Raw genomic sequence first — 20,145 nt, 5'->3', positions numbered from 1 at the left:
AAGGTGAATTACAATGGCAAAAACAAATAGAGCTAGTGTACAATGGTGCAGCTGTATTATCTGGGAAATAGAAGAATCGAATCAGGATTCGCTATTGGCAGACAATCAATATCAAATTAATCGGATCATTATTAGCATCAGCATGTGATCACCTTTGTCGACTTGCAGCCTAAATACAAAGATAACTCCACTCCTCTCCTACCACTCATACCTCTAATAAGCCTTGGTATAACTAGTGTCCGAGTCATAATAGGGTCCAGAACTGACTGAAGACGTGGAACAGAGTAATTTATGCACAAACTAATTACTTGTACTACAACATTTGAATAATCAGTTCTTCCTGATTTTCCTCAATTGTTCATATTTGGTTTATTAAAATTATTATATTGTGGTCGTTGTTAAAGGAAAAAAAGGAGGGTGACATTTCTGCTATGAGTATTATTTTTATAATGCCTTCCTGTCATTATCAGGAGTTAGAAATGTAATAGCCTAGTCTAGAACCTTCATTATCCTAAACTGCTGGGACATTTCCCTATAGCGAATATAGGCCTACCTTTATATGTTCTAGCCTACTCTTCACTTACTTGTCAGCATAGGTCGACCGTCGGCATTGATATACAGAGCCGACAAAAGACCATATTGGCATCATATTGAAGAAGCCAACTCCATCGATCAAGCCAGTGTGGCTGAAACTTTACCAGCAAGAACAGCCTGGCCAGCAAGACCTGCCTGGCCAGATTGTCCAGCTTTACCAACTAAACCAGCAACCATCTTAAACTGGTCTATGGTGTTTTTTTCAGCAGGGAAGTATAGCATAGGCCTACATGTAAATACTCAAGTAAAGTGCGCTAGAAATTATGTAAACGGGTGTGCTATTTGGTACACTGCACCATTTCAAAGTAATAAATAATATAAATATGCCAGTATTTCAGTAGAGCCTCCCCCTGCTGTTCACCACACAGGCCTTCGGTAGGACCACACCTCTCCGGGAGCTGCCGCGCAACCGACCCTCCCCTCCGGGCCACCTCAGTCTCCTCCCACCGCGAGCGGGCGGATGCTGCTGGAGCTCCGCGACGAGTTGCACCAGTCCCTGATCTGTCAGCGGTCTGCCCCATGGTACTACCCCGCCAGTCATCGAGGAGCGACCGCGCCCGAGTGTGTGGGAACGACGGGGAGCTAGACGACCATAACCAACAATAAAAAAAGGTGATGTTTCAGCATTTGTTTGTTAATTCACGGAAGACATTGATGGTTAAACCGCTTCCTCTTGACTCCGAAGTGCTGACCCAGTGATGTTTAGGGTGATATCACACTTTAGGAACAGAAGACGTGGTAATACTTCTTTGGAAGCGAGACTTCTGCCGAGAGAATATGATTTGATGTGACAGGGATGTAATGGAGTCTGCACCGTGTTTATGTGCATCTTTCCATCCGAAAACAACACGAAATCCTAGCGAGTTTCCACGTGGGTGGATGTGTAAAAAAAACTGCGCGTTAATACAGTTTAAAATGTGAAAATAAGTCATCTTTAATGCGGATAATGGCTAGTTTCTGCTGCCTTATTCAAGTAAACAAATTCCACTTTATGACATGTTAAACAGGCGACTCTTACGCAGCGCTCACATCCCTCCATGGGCTGTCCCACAGCAAGGATCAGCTGTCCAGCATCACTTGTATTTATCTGTATGTTCTCTACAAACACCTTTAGGGACACTTATTTTTGTATTTGCATGATTACACAAGGCTGCAGGAAAGGGAGCTGGAGGTGAAACAGTAAAAACATTGCTCTGTGGATCAGATTGCAGAGATATGTGAAGCCTGCCTACCGCCCCTCACTGATCCTTTACACACTCAGTAAGAGGAATATGAAGGGAAGGAACCAGACAGTCATGCTGAAAAACATTCCTGCCATTTGGTTCTGGTCTATAAAGTGCTTTACCAATACTGTTCTGAACTTATTTCCAGAAAACAACAAAAGCTTTTTCTTACCATTAGGGGATTTTTTTTCTATTTATTTCACAAAAGGTAGACCGCAATTTAATTTCAATAAGAAACGGATTTGTGTGAACCTGCATATTTGCTTCATTGCCAACTGCCAAGACCACTAGAGTAAATATCAAACTACCGCTCAACCTAACTTTGCACAAAGCCACAAACGCGCAAGTGGAAATAAATTAGAATAATAATTTCTTGATTTTTGTGATGGAATATACATTATTTTCTGTCTTTTAATAAATATAGTGTGGTGCAAAGTCTGACTTCACACTACAGAAATGTCTACTCTAAAATCTGATTTTTTTTTAGGGGATTTTAAATGATTGTTTTTTTCTCCACACTTTACATTACCACTCGATTAACCAGCTGGAACTCCAACGTGCATCCTTCCTGTTACATGCTTCTCCACCCTTTAAGTTCCATTAGCCCAGAATACATAGGACAGGCTTCTCTCTGCACAATATTGGTAGACAATAATGTTTATTAATGTTTTTTTCATGGTTGTCTGTACGTCCATTCCATTGAATGTGATGTCTCACAATAGCCTTGGGGGAATAGCTTAACATTTGGAACAAACTAAATCATGAACTAATAATAATTAGAAAGAAACATTTTTATAGGCCATTCTTTGAAAAATGAATATGCGATTTAGGACAATTTTACACGTCTATTAGGATAGAACATATAAAGGCAAACAAATCCTAGTATTTCTAGTTTTTTCTATTTTCACTTGAAACTGTTACAGGATGTTCATTCTCCACTAAAGTTCACTTTTCAAGTATTCAATCCACAAAGGAGTGCAGAAAAACAGACTAATACCACGTGGAGTTCAATCCATTTGTTTATTGACTTTCCGCTTTATAGCGTTATGGAGATATGAAATGAGCTATAACCCAGATGTTGGACGTATCGCTCAGCCCTGATGTACATAACAATAAGCCACACTTTGAAATACAAACTGCCAAAGATTGTCCATATATCGCACTTTTTTTTTAAAGGTAATTCAAGTATTTTCTTATAAGTTATTTGTGAACATGCATTATGTTGCAATGTTTTGCTTTTTGCAACATGTGTTGATTCAACTAATTGGTATGCAGACTGATAAGCACTTCAAGTTATACTGATATGTTTATCTGTATTTTCTGATCATGTGATTTAGTGTTTTTGTTTAAATGTAAGTAGTTTTCCTTTTGTTTGTCTCTTTGTGTTGTGATCATGAGCTAAAGCATTTGTAAAATATTCTAAATACATATATGTGAAATATTTGAAGAGACAGAGTGTACAGGACATTTCTGAGTACAGTAACATTAGCTATTAATCACATACTCAGCAACTTAACCTTAGGGGATGTTGCTCTGCTCAGTCGTCGGTACATCTGGAAATAATATGAAGAGTCTCCAGGGGAAATTCTACTGGAGCATTTGCACAGAGGGCCATTCATACACAAGGGTTTTCATAAGTGCATGCTAGTCTCATGCTAGCCAGATGCCCCTTGCATCCACTATTTAACCTTGCAGGCCTCTCCTTTGTTAACAGGATTTTAAACATCTAGGTGTGGATTTTTGCCGATAAAACTGGAGCACATCTACACTGAACATGTGAGGCATGCTGCACGGGAGGTTAGAAGTCAAAGGGTTGTTTTAGAGTTCCTGAAGTGTATGTCAACATTTTAGCAACGTAACATCTGTCAGCTCAGGAGCAAAATCAATAAAAGGTCTGTGACAAATGTAACTTCGTCACTATGGACTGACGGCTTCAGGCCGGGTAATATTGCACTTTATTAGCGTGATTGCACAGTACAGTTGACATTACATATTTGCACATAATTTATACTAATTATTGAGGTAGTGTCTTTTAACTGATTAAACCGTATTTATTGGAATGTTGTCTGGCAGCTGCTGGTCGGGTCCTCGGCTCCGCCTGAAAAGATAGGGGAGTTTGCGAGAGCGCCGAGAGGAGTTATGCTGGTGTAAGGATGACAGCGGTTGAGAGTAATCAGGGTGCAAATAATATGTTGATGTCTGTGGCTGATGATTGTGTGCACCTGGTGTCCTGTGTTGTCTCCTCCCCCCTCACCTGTGTCTTGTTGTGCTGAATAGAGTGTGTGTATTTAGGCTCTGTTTCCCTGTCTGTTGAGGAGGCTGGTAGTGTGGGTGAGATCCTTGTGGCTGCTGACTGTGTTCAGGGGAACAGCAATTGAGGCTGTGAATCATGTGCTTATGATTTTAATAAATGCCCACACCGGGTTATATTTTTGGACGTTCTGCCTCTGCCTCCTTGCTTGGTCGGGCCGCTCAATTGTCAGCTTCACAATTGGTGTCAGAAGTGGGATTTGACCAAGTAAGGAGGTGAAAATTACGAGAGGAAAGAAGAGGGACCAAAGAGAGGAACCGCGGCTGGGGGTGGCTATGCCTGGAACGGACCAGGGGGCCACGGCTGTTGAGGCAGCAGGAGACGAGAGACAAGCAGCAGGAGACGAGAGACAAGCAGGAGGAGCAGCGTTTGCAGGCCGAGGAGGCGGACCCGGACCCATGAGGAGTCGACAGAACCTGGGTCGTGCTAGAGGCAGACCAACGCATTACAACAGGACAAAACAGCTTCCGGATAAGTGGCATCACGACATGGTTGACAACGGCTTCACTGGCCCCGCTGGAGGTGGCGGAGGAGGCGGCGTTGAAACCGGGTGGCTGACTGGTTGTCCCGAAGCCGAGACTTTTAAGACACTGTGCTTCCTGGGGAGAGGGGGAAGGAAATGTGACGAATGTAACTTCGTCACTATGGACTGACGACTTCAGGCCGGGTAATATTGCGCTTTATTAGCGTGATTGCACAGTACAGTTGACATTACATATTTGCACATAATTTATACTAATTATTGAGGTAGTATCTTTTAACTGATTAAACCGTATTTATTGGAATGTTGTCTGGCAGCTGCTGGTCGGGTCCTCGGCTCCGCCTGAAAAGATAGGGGAGTTTGCGAGAGCGCCGAGAGGAGTTATGCTGGTGTAAGGATGACAGCGGTTGAGAGTAATCAGGGTGCAAATAATATGTTGATGTCTGTGGCTGATGATTGTGTGCACCTGGTGTCCTGTGTTGTCACCTCCCCCCTCACCTGTGTCTTGTTGTGCTGATTAGAGTGTGTGTATTTAGGCTCTGTTTCCCTGTCTGTTGAGGAGGCTGGTAGTGTGGGTGAGATCCTTGTGGCTGCTGACTGTGTTCAGGGGAACAGCAATTGAGGCTGTGAATCATGTGCTTATGATTTTAATAAATGCCCACACCGGGTTATATTTTTGGACGTTCTGCCTCTGCCTCCTTGCTTGGTCGGGCCGCTCAATTCTCAGCTTCACAAGGTCATTGCTTTCTTTTTTTGTTGATTAGATTAGTGTACAAAACATGGCCACCAGAAGATTTAAGCACATTTCTCCTGGGTTTCCCTGCACCATTGACTATTATTGCTTAATTATAATGAACATGCAGTCATTTGTTCACTAATCCGAAGAATGGCTGTTTGATCCAGGGCTTCTCCATTCTGCTATCATTGAATCCTGCGCCATCGGTGTGTGAGTGAGTTTTTGAGTGGCGCTACATAATTGCAAGCCCACTTAGGCGAGATACTGAACCCCTAATTTGCTCCCGTAGGCTGTGCCATTGGTGTGTGAGTGTGTGAATGAGCATTTGATAAGTGGGTTGGCAAATCAGTGTGTGTATAGGGAATGTTGACATGTAAAGGCACTATTCACTACGATCTGCCTCTCTCCATTCACTCGTGTGTTTGTAGCCTTGAAGCTCTGCTGTTAAGAATAGAACATTCCAAACAGTATTCCTCACATGTTCCAAACCCTATGAAACTCTATTAAAGATGCTAAATGTTTTCTTATATTTCAGTTATTCTTTTTTCCCTTTGGTACGTTTCCCGAATCATTTGCAATTCTTTCCGAAATGCTCCTTCTATAATTTGTTGTCAGACCTTGTCATTGCATTACATAAAAGAAAAACTGTTTCAGAAGACCAAAAACGAATGAAATATAACATCAGAAATGTTTACATCTGAGATCTGATTGTTTATTGGTTGATCTAACGATTTACATATTTATCCTATAAGAAACAGTGATGTTTTACCTGAGATCAAATTATCAATTCCATCTAAGCGCACCTTGTTCCTACAGAGGCCAGTAATGACATTGTCATGTTTGCTTTGTGTGAGATTTTATTATCGTATTTGATTGTGTTAAATGGGTTTACGATATCTCCTTATATCGACCAAAGAGCCCTGAATGTAATCGAAATCATATCTCTGTAATATCAGCAAATATATCCAAGGAATCAATATAATATGGTATTGTAATGAAACTAGATTTACACCCCGTCCATAAAAACTTCCCACCTCTTTAGCTTCTCTGCACAGCCTGATGGATTGTTTGCTTTTGTCGTCCTAGGTGTCCCTGAAGGTAGCAGCAGTCACAGTGACATGGTCAGGAAAGGTAATCACACACCGTGCAGAGCTAACACAGGAGCCCCTCCTGAGCTGCCCAGCAGAAAATGACTGAGGGAAATGGAATCGGAGAAACAAGGGATGGCTGCCTCCACTCCCAGGCCTCCGGGGACCTGGAGCAGTCCAACGGCATCGAGAAAGTTCAAGAGATCAACAAGTGTGAATCCGAGGAGAGGGGGCAGAGAGGTGGAAGCGGGGGCTCCGTGGCTGTGCCGGGAACAGTCACAGCTCCAGACGGTGGCTGGGGGTGGGTGGTGCTGGCTGCCACCATCGTAGTGCTGGCTCTGACCCTGGCCTTCCCCTCCTGCGTGGGAATCTTCTACACTGACCTGCAGAATGAGTTCCACGCCTCCAACAGCGAGACCTCCTGGGTGCCCTCCATCATGACGTCAGTGCTGCACGCAGGAGGTAAAGCTGGCAGACCATAAACTGGGCTCTGTTTTATTATTTCCTCATCTGTCATTTATTCCTGTATACTGGCGGTTTAACAATTCCTCAAATTCATGGCTTAACTCAGACCTCGATTCCTGAGCCATGGTTTCTACATCTGTATTTTTTTGTTGTTGGCATTTTTGGGCAAGGTTAGGGGGTGATTATTGTTTTATTAGATCAACTACAAGAAAATACTCTTATCGTGGTGCCTTAAAGGCTTTCAGATCATTTATATTAAAGGGGCCCTTTTGGGGCTTTCCATTCCCTTTAGTGTATAATATAGATTTTGTGCATGTAAATGGACTGCAGAGGCTAAAATCCCAAAGTTCCCTCCAGAGGGAGTTTCTCTCCCACACCCTACAAATTAGCATAATGGGGCCCTTAAGAAATAAGTCATCCTGAGGTAGATTAACTTTTTTAATTGAGTTCACATAAACTAACTTAATAAAGAGGAACATTTTACACATCGCTGACGATTTACAATTAGTTTTAAACTTGCAAATTGAACATAAAGTATCCAGAGAAGCGAAAGAGTAATTCGATTGAATCTATTATTGGATGTATCCTCTCTGGATATGGCACAGACGCATGCAGACCGTGAGGACCTTTTACTCTTGAATGACACCAGTGAGGTGGAGACAGTTCAGGTGCAGAGATCCGCCTCGCAGTAAGAGCTGAACAGGTATCTGTCCCCGTGGCAACAGCTTGGGTAGGGGGAATGATACACACGTGTTTATTAAAGAATTTAACATTTAAGTTGCCCTTTAATGCCTCGGGGTAACTTTAGCTCCTACCTGCTGTTGTTGTCCAGGGAAGCAGTGAAACTCGAGAGAGAATTTGTGCGTGTTTTAAACTGCCTTGCTGGGTTCGTGTTGATTTTGAAAGGATTATTCCATGAGAAACTAAAGTTTGGTTATTACCCACAGCTCACGTGGACTTTAATATGCTCAACATCACGACTTCAGGGTTAGAAATAATAATATTCCAAACTTTAATGTGACACTTAGTTACTTTTAAGAGAAAAAGCGATGTCAAAATCTTGAGGATTCATGTTCTGGAGCTTTTTAGAAGACTTTTAGGAACGTTATTCATATTATAAAATACAAAAATCTAATTTGCATTATTTCTGATGACTCACTTTTAGGTAGGTAGGCAAGCTGAACTGAGGCCTCTGCCACTATCATTGAAAAGATACTGATACAGAAAATAAACATAGACTATTAAAAGCTTGTGTTGTATTGACACAAATGTTTATTCAAAGAATAGTATTCTTTTGTCAGTGGCGCACACAGCGCTATCTATCTAAAGTCAATATAGAAGATCAAGCTTTTTATTTTTGGCAACATCTTGTTTTCGTCTGTGTGTGAAGCCAAATGTAGATTAGGTGAAAAGCAGGATTGTGTGCTGCTGCAGACTTTCCTTTAGATAGCAGTTGGGCCTGGAGAAGATCATTTCACAGGAAATCCAACCCTTGGACAGGAAGGAATGTTGTTAGTCTGACACTCGAACTTAGTCCAGGAACTTTCTATGTTTAAAAACAGTTTTTTCAAAGTGTCAGTGGATATTTTGGTGGTAGGATAGATGCAAATAATGCCAGGTATTACCCAATTATTAAGTGCAAAATCCACAAAACATGTGTGAAAGTCATTTAAAACTTAAGCACTTTAAACCTATAAGCACATCTCTACTATACTTATCCAATCTAAACTAAAGATTACTGTTAATTTTGTGAAACTGATTTAGGTAGAGAAAATCAGTTTCACAGATCTGTTGATTGTACTGTATGCGTGTTGAAGGACTTAGAATTTCTTTATGCAAGGACATTCCTAGTTCGCAACGGCTGCATTTTATCAGATTGGTTTGATAACTTCCATCCTCTTTCTGTCACATCTGGACCTGCATCAACTGTTAAAACTAGTTCAAATCATCATTCTTTAAAATTAGTGCCCTGTGTCCACACACATAAAGCAGTGAAGTGTAGTTTGTCTGTAGGCGTTGCTCAGTAATTTGCTCCTGCACCCTTTTTTTGTCATACGAAGTGATGTGGCAATATCAGTACCGGTCTGTGCAATCTTAATGCTATCGCACTACTCTAACCTGATCCCCACCATTTCTTAAAAGTCAACAGAAAGCATGTTTTTGACTCCTTTTGGCACAAATCAGCAATGTGTCATAAACATGTGTTGATTTTGACCCCTGAATTCATCCATTCAACTTCTTTTAAAAGTATTTTCTTTATTGATAATGAAAATACTTATTCAAATATAGCTCAAATCGAACATTCATTGTACAATCTATTCTATTGCATCAAAGTTGGCTTAGTCTTTTGGAAATTACAAATCTGAATACCAAGGAACCATAGGGGGTCACTAAAGGCACACATTCAGTTTTTTGTATTTTATTTTAAAGGCCATGTCTAGTGATTTTTATTATTATTTCTTACTGTCAACAAATCCCACAAATAATTCCAAAACAAACAAGTTATGTGTGCATTCTAACGCCTGATATATCTTATTCATATGTGTTGTAGAGTTCACTAATGTCCAAATATGTCGGTCATTCGGCCCCAAATACTCACTTGAGTAGCAAAAGATGGATTATTGGTTGCTGAAAATGGTCCATAACAAATTCTCCATTTCCTCCTGTTTGGGTTACATTTGAAAAATAACTACAGTGCACAGCAGAAATTACTGAGCCTTTTTAAACAGAAGATGATCAATTTTGATCTGTTTGTAAGATGTTTGTCTTCAGTACGAACCAGTGGCCTCAGGGCTGAGAGCCACAGTCTACAAAATAAAGTGAGGATCGATTGAGAGATGTTTTAATATTTGCATGGGATTTGTGGACTAAAAGAACATATAGAATTACACCAGTCTTATCCTTTAAGCTGCTGCATTCAGAGCAAAGTAGAGGGACTTTTTTATTCAGGAGCTACAACAGGTGGGTGTGTGAAAATCGCACCTGCTCGAGTTCTCATGGTTTTTGGACACAGGAATGCTTTGATGTTAGACATTTTCCTGAGCTGACAGAAATCTGACTGGAACATAAGATTTATCTTTTCAATGAGCTGCATAAAGTTTGAGCAGCTCTTATTCCGATATCCCATCAGTGATTGAACGTTACATTTAAGTTGAACTAAAAGTCGAGTGTACACACAATAAAATGAGCAGATACAGAGTATTAAAGGAATATTTTTGGATGGTTGGAATTAGGGGCCTGTTGAGCTTATTAAGCATAGTAAGAGTAATACCTACAACAGATTGTGGTTGGCACACCCCCAGTTTGGACAAACAGAAAGGAATACCAGTCGAGAAGCTGTGAAATGTACTGCTGTGGACAGCAGCAAAACAATATATCATTTGATGTTTAAACTATATTTAGGATATTATGTCCACTTCACCTTGCCTTCAGATTGCCCCTTCCGATGAGGAACTAAAGCTGTTCTGTGCTTTCGTCAGATCTACCAGCCCCAATACATAAAAACTGTCACTCACAGAACACGGGAGATTCTTATAATGGGTTTCATTTGTAACGCACTTCATATTTGAAGTCAAATCCCGAAGTGCTACAAGCAGTGAGCATGGAACAATATAAAACAGCACACAACACGGTAGAATGAAGAGTAAAAAACAGTAATATAATAAGTATATATAACACACTAATGGAAAGGAAAACCCCTAAAAAGCACAATAGGGCCCCTTTAAACAGATATTGACTTTCATAGATGGCTACAATATGTTTTGCTGCTGTTCCCCCATCCACAGCAGGACATTGGTTAGCCTCATTTCCTTTTCTACTGCCTGTTTTGGGAGTGCACACCTCTGTCTAGTGTTGGTAAAACCCTGACTATGATTGCGTACATCATACAACCCCAACCATCCCTTTTAATAGTGTTTTTTTCCCATCCTCTATATTTGATGCTACTTCTGCAGACCTTAGTCTTTAAACACTGAGAGGCTCAGTTTGGTCCAGGTACTATCCCCATCAATACCTTGCAGCCCTGTTGCCTAACAACACAGGCGTCGGTTGAATTTACCACCCCTCGTTGTGACCTTTAAACGATATATCCTGCTGTGTTCAGCACTGAGAATTCAGGAAACCCAACGTGTAACTTCCTCTTTATACTCTCTCTAAATATGTATCTTTGTGCTGGTATTTTGCAGTCATTTCCTTCTCCATCTATCTATGTATTTTCCCTGAAATGCATCATATTTTCACACAGTTATATAGGTCACCAAGCTAACTGCTATACTTAAGCTATAGCCCATGTACTCACACAAAGTAAGTGTTCAGTCATGCTTTCAGTGCTTCCATTCAGCTGGTACAGATTACAGATAAACACAAGAAATGTTAATGTGAGACCTGCTGACCTCTCCTCTGTGTAAGCCTGATTCTGCTCCGGTATGTATTAAACTAAGAGCATTACATTTGATCCACAGGTCCATTTTGTAGCGTGCTGGTGGAGAGACTTGGTTGCCGGGCGACAGTCATGTTGGGCGGCGTCCTGAGTGGGCTGGGAATGGCTGCCAGCTCCTTTACCCAGTCCATCGAACAGCTCTACGTCACAGCTGGGGTTATTACAGGTCAGCAAACCGTCCACTGATTTATAATCTTTTCAAATGTTCACTTCCTGCCCGCCAAATAATAGCATTTAGAGAATAGCTAATATCTAGCAGTAACATATACAGCATTTTCCCTAGGAGTTGGTGGAGACCAAAGCTGGACAAAAAACGTGTCTTCAAATTATACTTATCTGTAAATGGGTATAAACAATTATAATGTTTTTAAGTTTAAAGTATGTTGGAGTAAGTTAGGTGGCCTTAAAAATAAATTAAAGAAATACTTGACCTGGAAATGATCATTCATATACTAATAAGAATAATCTCATCCACTGTTACCTTGAGACATGTTTTTCCTCGACATGTATCCACAATTAACAAAGCATAAAAGACTCACTCAATTACATTTGATTTTTTTTAGCCCATTATTATAAATTACACATTTGGCTCAGGGTGTTTTTGAACAGTTCTCTGTCCTTAGACTCTGCAGGGTACAACGAAAACCCCAACAATTAATGGGGAAAAAGTTTGAAAAAAACAGATGAGGATCCTTCTCCCCGAAGAGACAGACGTGCAATAGGTGTATAGATTAAAAGATAATACATTGGCTGCTTTGGATTGAAGTAGAAAGTCCAATATTGACTTCTCAGATGTAGTGGAGTAGAAGTATAAATTAACATAAAATGGAAATACTCAAGACAATGTACTTGATAATTCCACCACTGGCTGCATCTATTTTCTACTGCACATTTTCTTTACATAATCTTGTAAATCAATAAACACAATGTCATACCTGATGTTGCTCCATTCTGAATGTTTTTCTCTCATTTCAGGACTGGGTTTCTGCTTCAGCTTCCAGCCAGCGGTGACGATCCTCGGTCACTACTTTGTGCGTCGCCGTGCCTTCGCCAACGCCATGTCCTCCACGGGCACAGCGCTGGGACTTTGCACTCTACCTTTCCTGGGTAACTACCTCCACACAGAGCTGGGCTGGAGGGGCAGCTTCCTTGTTTTGGGGGCCGTGCTGCTGAACTGCTGCGTGTGTGGAGCGTTGATGAGGCCCCTGCAGCCCCCCAAGCATCGAGGCCAGCCGCTGATGAACCATGGTCCCCCTCCGCCTGAGGAGGAGAAAGTGACGAAGGAAGAAGGGTGGATGAGGAGGATATGGAACTACTTTGTGGCTGCTCTGAGAAAACACATGGCGTTTGATCAGCTCTGCCACAACTCGCGTTACTGCGTGTACGCCATCGGCATCACCTGGATGATGCTGGGATTCGTGGTGCCTCTGATTTACCTGGTTCCCTATGCCACGGCTAACGACATGGAGCAAGGCCGCGCCGCGCTGCTGATCTCCATCATGGGTATGGTCAACATCGTGGTGCGGCCGCCCTTCGGCATCCTCTTCAGCATGCCCTGGTTCAAGGGGCGACACATTTACGTGTTTGCCTCGGCGGTGCTGGTCAACGGGCTCAGTAACACTATCTGCTGCATCGGGCCCAGCTTCCCCGTGCTGCTCGTCTTCGTGGTCTTCTACGGGCTGTCCATGAGTGTGGTGGGCTCCCTGATGTTCACCGTCCTCATGGAGATCGTGGAGATGAAGCGCTTCCCCTCCGCTCTGGGCCTGCTCGCTGTCATGGAGAGCATCACGCTGCTCATCGGGCCTCCACTAGCAGGTAGAGTGGGGGATGGAGGGGAGAGATAAGGGACCGGGGGCACATTATAATCAGATGGTCTGGATAGGATTTGCCTCAGCTGGATTTAAAAGCCTCTGGCAGATTTTAGTCTTTGGTAGAAACAGTTTTATTATTGAGAGAGCTGCTCTGAAGGAAGATTTATTGGTTGGGTTAGACGGCAGGGGTGAAACCCCCAACACCTGCTGTGTCCTAATTACATACTAGTAATGTACTGCAGTTAGAGTACAAGAAATAATGTACTTTCTGTTTTGAATTGGAAAATAATGCACACATCAATCAACAATGTTTTGATTCATCATAATAAACTGACCACCATCTGCAGTTTGAAAACCTATTTCCTTTGTGCATTGCACTATGGGTTTAAGTGCACTTTTCTGCTGCTAGGAATCTCTTAATCCAAACAATAACACAAGAAGGAGTTTGCTTTTGCATTATGGGAGTTGCTGTCTTCCTCATCACTGGCCTCATTACAGTCAGCTCTCCATGTTAGAATTCTTCCAACGAAAAGAAATTGGTGAAAACACAAAAGACAGATTTCATGTTTAAAATGTGTTTTTACGACTCTTTTTGGCGTCCAGTTCAGTTGTATAGAAGTCTATGTTAAACACCGGTGTTCGCCCGATTGTTCTTGACGTTCGATCTCCTTTTTTTCCTGATTTGAAGATCAACACCTTTGACGTAATTCAATAATCCAGTTAAAACATAATGCAGCAATTGCAAAAAGAAGAGCGGTTGTCAAGTCTATGAAAAGATGACAAAATCCTCACCTTGATTTATTACCTTAGTAAACACTGTTCCTGCTGAGCTTATGGTCCTGGATTTCAAATGTCAAAGCAGTCACACCTTAAGTGACCTTAAGCAGCTGTTTAAATACTGTAATCTTGAACTTTTGATCAGGAAATGATGTAACGGTGCAGTGCCATGGTCAAATAAACGACATTGCCAGTTATGACGAACCACATGACGTCATGCGGTTCCCGGAAGAAACAAATGGAAAAAGAGAAATGTCCAACGAGGCGTTCTGGGGCAGCATAGACAGGTATTTTCTGTGTTAGAGTTTTACTCGCTACAGGGTGTACTTTGAGGGTTTGTGACTGCAGACCGTTTACAGGCAGAAACACCTTCATAACACACAAGGGGACTGGTAATAACCAGAAAAGCATGACATGGGACCTTTACACTTACAAAGCACATGAAGTCAGATGACCTGCATGTGTGTCTGCATGTATTTTACTGCCATGTTTGTGCTTTTGTTTGTTATGAGAATGGCAATACATGTAGCAATAGACAGCTCCGCCCCTCCTGCTCGAGGTTGTTGCTGTAAATAACATCGTCATACTCACAGTTAAATGATCCGGTATGAAACAAGTCTGTGCCTAATTCGGGGTATTCATGTTGTGGAGCAAAGCGGGGAAAGGGCAGAGGCCTCCTCGTCTCAGATGACAGGTATGCTCCATATTAGTCTCAGTGCTCTAATAGCCAGGCCGTGATGTAACCTCAGATACGAGTCAACACACAATCACACACGCTGGGAATCTGACTGGGGTCGCTCTTCCATGTGGTCCCAGATCACTAGTGGTGGTTACACAACTGAACAAAAAGGATTAGGTTAGTAATAAAGAAAAATACTTTATTACAAAAGAAAAACATTTTATTTTGTGGGTCAACAAATTCTTCATAATTCCATAGATACTTTCCTGCAATATAACATACTTTTTTGGTATTAATTATTGTGTAAAAAAAAAGGAAAGGTTTGAGACGAATAAAAAGTATAATAATAATAATAATAAAAACTTTAATATTTAAAAATATATATATAATAGTTTTTTAACGTGAAAATTAACATAAAAACAGGGAAAGTCTTAGACATAAACAAAAAGCAAAATAAGATGGAAAATAAAACTTAAAATAAATAAAAATTAGAAACAAATATTGTGGAGAAGAGAATTCATTAAATGCATATCATCGTATGGAAATTGTATTTAATGATGAAAAATAAAGCAAAACATATATAAAATTAAATATACTTGAATGGCTAAAAACTATAAAAGTTAAGTAAAATATATATTTTTCTAAGTGTTAATGTCAGGCCTGTTGTTGGGGTATTATAGTTGTGCTGAGTTTAAAAGCCAAAGCTTTTTCCTGAAAGAGCTTCTCCATTTTCATGTGTGCAAATATGTATTAATCATTATTTACTCACAGTTGTAGACCTCATTTGCTTGTGTTGAAGAATACATTTGCCTGCAGACACAGTTAACATGTTTGCATACTCAGCTGACAGTGACTAACAGACTGTAAATCAGTTACTACCTCTTCGACCTGTTTGATATATTTATTTAAAAGGTGGAGCCCTGTTATGTTTATACATTTCTACCATATAGACAGCTGGGGGAAATGAATGACTGACTGGTTATGATTGTTTGAAGTTGCTGTAACTGAAATAAAAACGAGTTGAACAAAACTAAAATAAATCAGAAAGTTGAGGGATTGAAAAACTAAACAGAATTTAGTGCACCAAAAATATGTTTCAAACATTTTAGATTTTCAAGTTTAAGGAAGGAAGAAATACTCCATGCCTAAACACTTGTTTTAAAAAATAAATAAATAATACTTTGGGTTTGGTATTCCACTATGACTCCTGTTGTTAAAGCACAACCATCTTTCCTATCCTTTCATTCATCTCTTGCCCTAGCAATTCATTAAAGTATAACAATTCTACCCAGGGTTCGAGTTATAAACTGAGCTCTATGGGGGTCTTTAAAACTAACGCGTGCGCAGAAATGCATTGTGTGTGTTTTATTGTATTACACACACACACACCAATAATAAACATATGGACAGGGGCCATTTTGTGTGCGTGCGCGAGAGAGAGCGCGCACCGGTACCGGAGATCGTTGTTGTTAGCTTCTGGTGCTAGCGAGCTACGCTAACGGATATAAGGAGTTTTTTCAACAACAAGGTGGAGGAGAGTCCTCTCCTGTCAGACTGAGAGACTCGGTGAACTAAAGGACTCTCTCAGTGTTATCTCAGTGGGGCTCAAACGTTTTGGTCACCATTAATGTAAACAATTATTTCCGAGGCACATGTTTATATGATCATTATAGTTATACAAAAATAAGAGAATAAATTAAAAACGGGTATGAAATACTATATGACATTAAAAAAAGAATAAAGTTTAAAAGGGAGTGATTTGTAAAATATCCATAAAGAAAAAGTAAATCTGTTTACAGTTCTGTTTCATATGGGTGTTGAGAGATGTATCCATAGATCTCTTCATTTTGCTCTCAAAGTGCACCAGATTGATGCTTTTAACTTCAATATTTAAAAATCTTCCTGGGGGACTATGCCCCCGGACCCCCCTATGTGAGGTCCAGACACCACCTATAAAAATAGCACTTTACCCCTGCTTACACCTATATGCCGTGAGCTGATATCGAGCCTTCATTGTAACGGTTGCGGGTACACTGTGTGTATGCGTGGAGAGTGTTGCAGTAGAAAGTTCCACTGTAGCGCCCGGTACATTAATGGGAAACCCTAAATGTTTGAGCACCCTCTATGAAACGTCAAGCTACCCCACAGCACCCCCAAAATAAATCTGACAGAAAAAGTTTGAGAACCACTGATGTAGACAGACAGTCACCCTGTGTGAGGCAAACCCACATTTGTGCAGCGTTGCGTTCACAATACAAAAAGAAAAAATCGCCAGGCCATCGGGACACCTCCCGGTCCTCCCGATGGCCAGTCCGGGACTGCCAGCAGCCCTCTTGCTACAAACTTAAATATGAAAAGGTTCAACTACGCACAAACACATCATCTAGGCTTGCGCAGCACGCTCACAGGCATAGATTGTAGGTGCAGTGCAGGCATATTGTTATTCAAGAGATGCGTTGTTCTTTTGGTAAACATGTTTTTCTTTTAGCCTATTTACCTCGTTAACGTAAATAATACTCATTATATTGACACATGCATTATTTGTGATTAAAATAATGGTTGTTGGTAATGTATTAGCGACCCCCACAGATGTATGATTTCACGGCGTCCGTGGGAGCTGAGACCCCTCCTTATGGGAGCTCAGCTCCCATTGGCTCCCACATAACTCGAACCCTGATTCTACCAAATAACACCGTCTTAAATTGTTTGTGTATTTACCAAATGTTCTTTTAAGGGAATTATACAAAAATATAAGACCTTTTTTAAACAAATGTTACCCATAAAAGACAAAACATAATGGATGATGTTTCTTGTTGTTGTAGGAGTTCTGATCGACAGGACGGGCGAGTACTACCACGTATTCTTCGCCTGCAGTGCCGTGGTTGCCTCCTCCGGTGTGTTCCTCATCGTGGCGTTTAGCTGGCTGGACAAAAGGGACAGGAAGTTGTCGAAGCAGGGTCCCCCGTCCCCTCTGCCTGAAGCAGCCAGACCTGCTGTGGACCTGGCTCCGGACTGCCAGTACCGCAGTGTGCCCACAGAGGGAGACAAAGACAAGGCCTCGTGTGAGGGAGACACCTCCAGCGTCTGAACCCCCCCCCCCCCCCCCTCCTCTAACACACATCACAAACTCAATCAGCTTTGCAGATTGTTTCCGGATGTTTGCACCAGCCAGCTCGGTGCTCCAGATGTTGCACTGTTTAGGGGTAGTGGTGGTCTAATGGATAGTGAGGTGGGCTGAAGATTGGAAGGTGTGAGTTCAAATCCCGCCTGGAACACCACCACTAGTGTGCCCTTGAGTAAGGCACTTAGCCTTTAGTTACTCCAGGGAGAATGTCCCTGTAATTGTAAGTCGCTTTGGATAAAAGCGTCAGCTAGATGTAATGTAATGTTTACTTTCCTGCCATCTGGTGCGCCATAAAAGTCAAGACGAACCACAATGAATAATTAATGTTAGACAACCTTTATACCAAAATGAACAGATGTGCACTTAACAACAGTGATTGTACTATTTATTGCAAATATGCTGCTGATCCTATCAATGTGATCACACAATCTATCTTACATGAGGAATCTCACTTTATCAAGCCAAGTTACATACATGATCCTTTGTTGAAGAAATCACTGAATGTTTGCTGGTGTGTTTTAATGATGATAGTATATGATTATCAATAGGTCTGATTAGCTGCTGTTAAATGATACAGTATAACACACAAACTAAGTAGAAATATATAAATGGGTGAAAAATGATGGCAAACATAGTGGAGTGAAGTCGCTCCCTGAGTGCTTCAATAAGAGTTAAAGAAAAATATGGTGTGATTATTCTATATTTGTCCTAGCTACCTAGTGTAAAATAATTTCTGGTTATTTCATTAAATGCACATTTCTTTAAGGATTTGGGCCTTGAATGTGCAATAAGAACTCATATAATTCAGATTGTACTACTCCTCCACTCAGTGCCTCAACATGATGACCACCTAAAGGCCCTCATCCGCTATCAGGATAAATATTTATGTTGAACAATATTTTATCCCAGAAGAATATTGCAATGAACTTTTATTTATTCAATTTCAAGACCACTTTATGCAGATGATAATATAACGGAACAATAAGGCAAGCTCACCATTTAAAAGAGCTATTAATGCCAATTCTTAAGAATATTCTGAAATTGGAATAAGAATGTAAAAGACAAATATTTTTCTAAATAAATAAAAGATCATAAAAATGAATGTACTGTTAATAAGAAATATGCAGCATCAGCTTAATGCCCAAATCTTGTTATAATAGGAAAAAACCTTTATTCTTTCATATGTTAAAAATGTTAGCACCATTTATTGTAAGCAAATGCATGTAAAACAATATATCGAGGTCATGTCCATATATTGTACAAAAAAGATATATATTCAGGTCCACATTATGTATGATTAGTTGATAACCTTATAAGTGACACTCCAATACCAGACTGGCACGGTACCAGTTGAGCGCTTTGTTTCAATTGAAAAGATAAAGCAGCACATAACTTTTGTGCAAACGGGTCACAAATATATCAATTCGTTTTTTATGGCCTCAGTAATCGGCTACACACCAAATATTACTCAAAGGCAGAAATCATGCTTTTGTTGGGACGACTTTTAGCGGTGGATTATTCCACATTTCTTCCTTTAGTTAGAAATGTGGCAGCAGTTCAGTGTATGTGGGATTGAGAAGAATATAGAATATCATCCTATGTATCCTAGCAATAGCTTGAGACGTGTAGGCCTTTATCGGTCAGGAAGAAGAAATAGGTTAATAAGTGTTTGACATGTTAAATATATTTTCTTCAGTGTTTTGACATCTTAAGTAGGAATGTGTTTATCTTATGTATTGTGGAGGCATTAAACACTGTATGCTGAGCATAACACACATATTTATAGTCTGCTTTAGATCATTACATCTCTTTGTTGTTTACTGTCACATGTAGAAAAATGAACATTTGTACTGTATAATCATGTTTGTTTAGTGTTTCACATGCTTTCTTTCCTTAATGGAACAGTGCCTTTTTATAGAACTGCTGCATTTAAACCATATAAAAGTATGGAGCCCTCTCTTGAGGATAGAAGCAAATTATTTCATGTTATATCATTTTCTTGAGAGGAATGTTTTGTATGGCACTAAGGAGTTTTATCACACTGTAACTGAGTTTACCTTAAATCCTAATCAGAGATTGTATGACAGACTTATCTTTTGATAAACGAACCAGTGAGACTGTTTTGTGTCAGATGTGACTGAACATGTCAGGTGTGAGTTGAAGTGCAGTAAACAAAAAGAGACGTTTCTCTGCAATGACAGGATTTATGTTAATTTGTCAAGGCTAGTATTGCTTTGGGCCAAATTATACCTTTTATTATAAATTCTTTATTTATACATTTTGAACGGGGGTAGGGGAGAATAAATGTTTGAATATTAACGTTTTTCTCTGTGTGTTTTATTCGGTGAAAATCCAAACATGTATTATGTGCATAAATGCAATCATCAAAAAACAAATCGCCCCTTTCAGGTCAGTGCT

At 40.5% G+C, this 20,145-nt stretch overlaps 1 protein-coding gene across 1 annotated transcript; it reads left to right on the top strand.

Moving 5' to 3' along the window:
- The first annotated feature begins 1,044 nt into the window (after positions 1-1,044).
- Positions 1,045-20,046, top strand: slc16a5a (solute carrier family 16 member 5a). Its single transcript, XM_034217525.1, has 5 exons — positions 1,045-1,206; positions 6,432-6,895; positions 11,359-11,502; positions 12,312-13,151; positions 17,426-20,046. Exons 2-5 carry the CDS (start codon positions 6,535-6,537, stop codon positions 17,689-17,691), a joined length of 1,611 nt encoding a protein of 536 aa, XP_034073416.1. The 5' UTR covers positions 1,045-1,206; positions 6,432-6,534; the 3' UTR covers positions 17,692-20,046.
- Positions 20,047-20,145: the final 99 nt, after the last annotated feature.

The sequence above is a fragment of the Gymnodraco acuticeps genome, unplaced genomic scaffold (genome assembly GCF_902827175.1).
Source record: "Gymnodraco acuticeps unplaced genomic scaffold, fGymAcu1.1, whole genome shotgun sequence".
Taxonomy (NCBI): domain Eukaryota; kingdom Metazoa; phylum Chordata; class Actinopteri; order Perciformes; family Bathydraconidae; genus Gymnodraco; species Gymnodraco acuticeps.
This window is presented reverse-complemented; position numbering and strand designations above follow the sequence as displayed.